Below are 8,145 nucleotides of genomic sequence, written 5' to 3'. Positions count from 1 at the left end.
ATTTGTACGGCAGACCGTATATTAAAACATCTTATGTTGGCAGCAGCACACCATAACTATGCCATTTTCCATCTGCATGTTTCTTTTTAATATAGACAATGCTCAGTTTAAATTACACAGTGTCTACGTCGAAGCCCTCTAATAATAATCTTATCTCGTTTTATTTATGTCATACTTTAAGGTACAGCAATCTAACGCTTCTACTGACATGATGTCGTCAGATTATGCCACTTTACGTGTAAACCTTCTATGCCGGTTTATTTTTCAGCCTTAACACATCAGACCACCTTACTTAAATTGTAACGGCAGCGCCCCCTAGTGTCCTACAGGAAGTCCTTACAGTCCCCTCCTAAGTACATCCAGGGCAAAGGTCGAAACTCCAGCGCTGTACAGATGCGCACGTGTTTCTGTTTGTTCTCAATTTCGTCTTCAGCTCTGTTTTTCTTTGTGACAATGACATTTTAAAACATCGGACTGTGCTGTATGGGGAACCAACTGATTATTTTACCAGGGGAAGACCAGAGTCGGAATGTTAAGAAGATTTAAGGACATCTCCTCCTCCTCCAGTAGCAGCGAGGAGGACGAGACGCCGAAACCTGTGAAAAGCCAACCGAAAGGCTGCACCCCTGTCACCGGTGAGAAGGGGCACTGTATCTTGGGTTGGGTGTTTGTTTAATTGGGCACCACTGTTATTCGTTGCTGTTTCCAGGGCTCGAGTTGTTCAGTGTAGAAGATGGACCAAAGTTTGTGTCTTCCACAGCAATCGTTTCATTACTGTTGACCTTTTTTTCTAATTGTTAACAGGATTAAACTACGGTAGCAACAACGTTATGCGCTTTTGTGTATTTGGGTAAGACTTAGTATTCAGATCGGGAAAATAGACTCCAGTATTATGTTTAAATTGAAATCGACATTAAGATGTGAAGTTCTACGAGTTGCACTGTGTAGCAGTTGTCCATGATTCGTTACTAATCTGTTATCTAATCCTTAATTAAACTGTAAAGTGTAAAACAAAACGAAACATCGGGATGTAAAGACATTGAGTCTGTGCTGTAGTGCAGCTTAGCCCTGTACTGTACATTAGACTGTGTAGAAACATCCCTTCTTTACACCATTAAACAGACTTTGATCGTTTTTGCAGCTCTTTACTGGTGACGTATTGTCAGTGGCCCCGGCTGAGTAGATTCAGTAGACGCATTTAAAAGGCGTTTCATTACAGATCCTACCCGCACTGATTTTTTATATATATTTTTTATATATATATATAGGATATCACATTGTGTGGATTTTGTATGTGCTTTGCATGTTTGTGTTGGGTTTTCTTTCTGGGCACTCTAGTGTGCCTCCCACAAGTCAAACTTAAGTCGGTTAGATTAAATGTCTTGTGTCTGGAATTTTTCCACCACCTTCTGCTGTGTCATTTAAAGCCACAAGTGGTTAAAGCATTTAACTCTCGTTTCCTGTAATTTCTTTGTAAGCTGACAAGACGGCCACAGAGAGGAGACCTGCTTTGGAGTGTCCCCAGGATTTTGTCCCTTGCTCCGATGACCGCCTCAGCAGACTAACTCTTGACAAGCTGACAGCCCCTAACACTGAGCTTTGGCTGATCAAAGCACCGGTTGGGTTTTCTCCTAGCAGGTGAGGACAAAAGCAGACGTTGGTGACACCAGTGCACTTGACATGTCCTGATAGAATACGATTCAGCGATGGCTAATTTGTAAGCTTGAGTATTTTGCATCTTGCCCTTTTTATATTGAAAAATTAAATGGTGCCACTGTTAACAGTACATACTGTATGTGAATTTAAATTTGACTTCTTGCTTCGGATTCCAGGTGATTTTTCCCTATATATTTTATGTTTCTGGACAGGTCTACTGTATTCTCAACATGGTTCCACAGTTCAACTCGTAATCATTATTATTAAAATATGTCAGGCAATGCATTTTTAAGATGGTTTTCCATAATCAGCAATGCACATTGTGGTATTTTTGCTTCAGAATGTAACCAGTGTCAAATAACTAGAGCAAATGTGAGATGTTACTTGCTTTTTCAAACAATTCTGTTTTATTTCAAACAGATTTAGGCAAAAGGTGAAATGATTTAAAGTGTGTATTATTTTAATATATAACTAGGGGGCTTTGCCCCCTGCCCGCTTCGCTCGCCAACCCCCAGCCTGCATTATGCGCCAGTCACTTTGTGTCTCTGCCACTTGGTATGTGGATTTCACTTTCACCAAACAACAAATCTTTTAATTCTCACGGATACGCCTCTTCATTGGAAAGAAACACTACCTTTCCCTGATGGCAACACGAATTAGACGATCTACAAGTCTCCGACTTAAAGTTTAAATCTGAGCAATATATTCAATCTCTTTTCGCTGTTCCGTTATTTCACCGAGTAATAATTTCCATTAAGATATGCTAATGCGATCTTTACTATCATTTTTGAGACTTTTGAATTTTTGTACTTTTATTATCTCTAACCTGCTCTGCATGTGCACCACACCAACGTTTTTTGAATTCCTTACAAAGTTCTACTTTGTCATCTCCATCCTCCTCGGGTGTGGTTAAATCTATTGGCACAAAATTTTGTCTCGCGGGACATGAAAGTACCTCACTGAAAAAGTCACATCTCGTCCCAGACTAAAAAGTCTTGTCTTGTCCCAGGGTTTTTTTATTATACTAGCGAGATGCAAGTAAAATTAAGCTTGAAGATATACAGGACTCCAAATTGGCACTCTTTACCAGTGATTAACTGGTTGTAAGGTTAATACTTGCCTTGCACCTAAAAGTGGTTTAATGCACTCCATCATAATGATGATTCTTTAATGAGTAAACCATGTTTAAATTATTGATGGTTGCAAAAGGATAACCCAGTATGAGTGATGAGCATTTTTCCAGGACACTCCGCCTGCAGGTTTGAAGATCTTGGATTTACCAAGTCAACTGCCAGGGGGCTGTGCTTGGCGTGATGTAAATCGAGATCACTTGATTGCTCTGCTACCTTTTTTTCCCCTCCATTTAACAGGGTAGAAAATAGAACTTTAAGTCTGATGACTTGTTCTCAAGGACAATTGTTGATTTCGCTTACAAGGCTGTTTTGAACCTTGACCCTGTATGTATACATAATGTTCCTTATGGTCAGTTTCTTCCCTAGCAGTAAAGTCCTAAAAATTAATTAATTATGCAGCTAGGACTCAAATGGAGAGTACCTCCTGGTCACATTTTACATAAAATCTATCATTTCTTTACAGGGGTATTAATCTCCTAGTTATCACTGAGCCAGTCAGTGGTAACTTCTTGAGCATAATACCCTTCTGTCTTCAAAAAGGCTAAGCACTTGGAGTAGCTTTTATATGCACAGGCACAAAGTACAAAGCTTTTTTTTTTGTGTGTGGAAGCAACTGGAGTCAAGTCTATATATACAGTGGGATGCAAAAGTTTGGGCAACCTTGTTAATAGTCATTATTTTCCTGTATAAATCGTTGGTTTTTAGGATAAAAAATGTCAGTTAAATATATCATATAGGTGGCACACACAGTGATATTTGAGAAGTGAAATGAAGTTTATTGGATTTACAGAAAGTGTGCAATAATTGTTCAAACAAAATCAGGCAGGTGCATAAATTTGGGCACCACAAAAAAGAAATGAAATCAATATTTAGTAGAAATTACAGCCTCTAAACGCTTCCTGTAGGTTCCAATGAGAGTCTGGATTGTGGTTGAAGGTATTTTGGACCATTCCTCTTTACAAAACATCTCTAGTTCATTCAGGTTTGATGGCTTCTGAGCATGGACAGCTCTCTTTAACTCACACCACAGATTTTCAATTATATTCAGGTCTGGGGACTGAGATGGCCATTCCAGAACGTTGTACTTGTTCCTCTGCATGAATGCCTTAGTGGATTTTGAGCAGTGTTTCAGGTCGTTGTCTTGTTGAAAGATCCAGCCCCGGCGCAGCTTCAGCTTTGTCACTGATTCCTGGACATTGGTCTCCAGAATCTGCTGATACTGAGTGGAATCCATGCGTCCCTCAACTTTGACAAGATTCCCAGTCCCTGCACTGGCCACACAGCCCCACAGCATGATGGAACCACCACAATATTTTACTGTAGGTAGCAGGTGTTTTTCTTGGAATGCTGTGTTCTTTTTCCTCCATGCATAACGCCCTTGTTATGCCCAAATAACTCCATTTTAGTTTCATCAGTCCACAGCACCTTATTCCAAAATGAAGCTGGCTTGTCCAAATGTGCTTGAGCAGACCTCAAGCGGCTCTGTTTGTGCTGTGGGTGGAGAAAAGGCTTCCTCTGCATCACTCTCGCATACAGCATCTCCTTGTGTAAAGTGCGCCAAATGGTTGAACGATGCACAGTGACTCCATCTGCTGCAAGATGATGTTGTAGGTCTTTGGTGCTGGTCTGTGGGTTGACTCTGACTGTTTTCACCATTCGTCGCTTCTGTCTATCCGAAATCTTTCTTGGTCTGCCACTTCGAGCCTTAACTTGAACTGAGCCTGTGGTCTTCCATTTCCTCAATATGTTCCTAACTGTGGAAACAGACAGCTTCAATCTCTGGGACAGCTTTCTGTATCCTTCCCCTAAACCGTGATGGTGAACAATCTTTGTCTTCAGGTCATTTGAGAGTTGTTTTGTGACCCCCATGTTGCTACTCTTCAGAGAAAATTAAAGGAGGAGGGAAACTTACAATTGACCCCCTTAAATACTCTTTCTCATTATAGGATTTACCTGTGTATGTAGGTCAGGGGTCACTGAGCTTACCAAGCCAATTTGAGTTCCAATAATTAGTTCTAAAAGTTTTGGAATCAATAAAATGACAATGGTGCCCAAATTTATGCACCTGCCTGATTTTGTTTGAACAATTATTGCACACTTTCTGTAAATCCAATAAACTTCATTTCACTTCTCAAATATCACTGTGTGTGTCTCCTATATGATATATTTAACTGACATATTTTATCATAACAACCAGCGATTTATACAGGAAAATAATGACTATTAACAAGGTTGCCCAAACTTTTGCATCCCACTGTAATGTAGCCAGGAGCTTATAAATATCCCTACAGCTGCTAGAGGATTTTTTTTTTTGTGTGAACATCAGAGATAAGTGACCTTCACCAAAATATTTTCTTCCAAAGACAAAGCTATGAATATAAGTATACCCAGGTTTGTACAAGTAAAACAAGCTTGGTCCATTTCTCCCTCAACACATTCTACAATCCAACCTCCAGCTTCTATTGCCAGATTGTTGAGCTTCTAACTCGGGAGAAAATCATGAGCACCGAGCCCAAATGGACCCTGGTCATGGTATTACGCAGAATGTGACAATGCTCGGTTGTGCTGAGGGACAGTGGCCTGTCAATGTAGCATTGTAAAAAAACTACCACAGGCATGTTAATAAGAAGTAGGTCAGAATGCAAAAGTGGAATTGTGAATAACTGGAAACAATAATTTCTGCTTTTTAACCACAGTTGAAAGGCCATAGAAGTTTAAATTCAAATTAATCTGTTGTGTACTTACCTCTTAAATTAAAACAAAGACACTTTATAGAAGAGAAAGAGAATGCTGTTTACCTGCCCCTCCATCATACTTGGACCAAAGGTTCCTCCTGCAGCTGTAGTGTTTGTGCCCCAGGAATGCCATATTTCTATATTTTTTGCAGTCAGTCGGATGTACAGCAGTATACCTTACCTCTGGTGTTGGGGACTTGTGGCTAATGTGGGTTAATCAGTGTAGTTAATAGTGGCACATTTAAGAAACTGTCAATTTGTAAAACTACAATTTTAAGACTATGTTGATGATTGTTTGATGGTGACTCATACAGATATTGCACTCTATTATAGTTTTTGTTTTTTTTTTTCTTTTTTCAGTTTTTCTGACAAGAAGGTACCTCTGATTGGTTTTAACACTGTTAAAACTCGTGTAGATGGAGAGAAGAAAATCTACAATGTGCTCAGTAGCCAGAAGGAGCTGCCAAATACATGTGTCTTGGCTCTTGATCAGCAATGTGACTTAAAGTTAGGCTCACCCTTCTGCGGTATTTTAAACATCAGTGAAAAGTGTGACACGAGTAATACAAGTTTTGTATCTAATGCTCTTCCAGCCATACCAGCCCCTCAAATCCCACCATGTCTAAAACAAAGATTTATTCCTTTTGGAAGCATTGCTTCCTCTAAATCTCCCAGTCTGCTTCAGTCAAATTTAGATACTAATACACACCATGTGAAAAAGAAGAGGAAAAAAGAAAAGCATTACAAACAAGTTAAGGAGGAGCCTGATATGGTGGAACTAGTGGTCAAAAACATTAAAGTGGAAGAGAATGAGAACATGGACCTACCTGAATTGTGCAGAAAGAAAAAGAAAAAGGACAAGAAAAAATATGTGGAATAAGGTTAACAGCCGCCTGGGCATATTAGGGAAAGGAAAATACAGCCCTTATTGCAAGCAGTTGTCTTCATATTGTGCCAAATCAGATTCTTAAATACTTTGTTTGTAAGAGTCCGATTATGATTACATTTTTAGTTTCCCAGTATTAAATAAGTAAAAAAAGAATTTTGTGTGTTCAATGACTGTAATCTCAGAAAAGCATGTTTGTCCCTTGTTACTTAATGTGTACCAAGTTATTCACTTAGTGAACTGGTTATAAAAAATCTCTCATCAAAACATTTTCTTTTTTTTTAAATATTTTACTACCCCAAATGATTCATAATGATAGAGAAGAAGTTTCATATTTTTATTAAGAATAAAGTTGATAGAGTGGGCAACTGTGGGGACAAATGCTGGACAAAAGCAAACATCAAAAAGGTGCATGGAAAAAATATGTTAACTGTGTTGTAAAATCAATATGTTGAGTTATCTAGCTGTATGCTTGGAACATACAAAAGTCACGGATTTTTTACAAAAATATTGTCAAATAAATATGAAAAATCAAAAGTACAACCAGGATTCCAAGCTGTTTTGTCATGTGGCGAGTGTGGCAACACTGTACCAGTGCATGCTCCTGGACCTGACCTGAAGTGCATGAATAGAAAACATGTTCACACAAGATCACAGTTTTGACTTCTCCATATCATACGCTGGTTAAGAGTCATGTCTTTGGTTCAAATGCTTGATTCTATGTGAACATGTGGCCTGTTTGTGCATTACTCCGATTTTCCTGAACTTATTCAATCTACTATACTTCAGTGTTGGTGGGGGCCAAACCTTATCCGTGACACATCAGGCACATGGCGTAATGTTGTAGACTGAATGAGGCATCACTCTACCACAAGGCATGCTTGTGTACAGTCATAATTATCAATTTAGAGAGTGTTCAGTAAACCCTAACTTGCCTAGGTATTTTAGAGAATTAATCCTAGCAAAACTAGGTTTTCTTGGCCATTTGGTGGTCTTGTTTTACTATACAGCTTGTGGTTTTACATAGAATTCTCATTATTTAAAGCCTTCATGCACAATTTAGCAATATGATCATCTAGGTCATCTCAATAGGTGCTAAGGATGCTCCACGGTAGTATTCAATGTTTGAAAAACCAAAACAAGGTTTACCCTTTGCTCTGCCTAGGTAGAATTGTTGTAAGTTGTTACACCTTGTAATACAATGTGAACACTTACATGTGAATGTAGTTACTGTAACACAACATTCTTACAGCTACATGATTCAATCCAGAATGTAACGGATAAGCAATCCATTGCTGGGTTCACAGCAAATGCAACCATCACCATTAATACAAACTGAATGTTTTCAGCAAGGTGGGTAGAAAGCCCATGCACACTTGAGAATGTGCTCTGTATACATGGCGGCAGCAGCGCTAATGCCCATTGTGTCACTGTCATTCCTATTTAGCTACTTCTTTATTATTTTTTTTTTAATTCAGTCCAAATATTTATAGGTTTTAGCAATTTGTCACTTTTGCTGTAAAAGCAATGACAACACTGTAACCTACACTAATACAGACTGCTGGCTGTGAAAGAAATTTCTAAATTATGCAACACAGCCTTGTATTATTTTTATTATAAACTGTACTTGACCAGTGAAGCTACTTTTCACAATACTTGGTTGACTTTTTGGGCATACAGTGGATTCATAAAGTATACAGACGCCCTCACCTTCTACACACTTTATTGTATTGTA

General features: G+C 38.8%; 1 protein-coding gene across 1 annotated transcript; it reads left to right on the top strand.

Moving 5' to 3' along the window:
• The first annotated feature begins 342 nt into the window (after window positions 1–342).
• Window positions 343–6,950, top strand: polr1g (RNA polymerase I subunit G). Its single transcript, XM_039772169.1, has 3 exons — window positions 343–635; window positions 1,479–1,638; window positions 5,885–6,950. The coding sequence occupies exons 1-3, from the start codon at window positions 530–532 to the stop codon at window positions 6,402–6,404; spliced, it is 786 nt and encodes a 261-aa protein (XP_039628103.1). The 5' UTR covers window positions 343–529; the 3' UTR covers window positions 6,405–6,950.
• The last annotated feature ends 1,195 nt before the right edge of the window (window positions 6,951–8,145 follow it).

This window comes from Polypterus senegalus, chromosome 12 (genome assembly GCF_016835505.1).
Source record: "Polypterus senegalus isolate Bchr_013 chromosome 12, ASM1683550v1, whole genome shotgun sequence".
Classification (NCBI taxonomy): Eukaryota; Metazoa; Chordata; class Cladistia; order Polypteriformes; family Polypteridae; genus Polypterus; species Polypterus senegalus.
The sequence above is the reverse complement of the archived record's forward strand: the minus strand, read 5'-3'. Positions and strand labels throughout refer to the sequence as shown.

Bases quoted from the DNA above. Each gene is read 5' to 3' on its own strand.
- polr1g (XM_039772169.1), top strand. From the start codon at position 530: ATGTTAAGAAGATTTAAGGACATCTCCTCCTCCTCCAGTAGCAGCGAG. The intron at 636-1,478 runs GTGAGAAGGGGC...TTTCTTTGTAAG, and splicing joins AGGCTGCACCCCTGTCACCG to CTGACAAGACGGCCACAGAG. The intron at 1,639-5,884 runs GTGAGGACAAAA...TTCTTTTTTCAG, and splicing joins GTTGGGTTTTCTCCTAGCAG to TTTTTCTGACAAGAAGGTAC.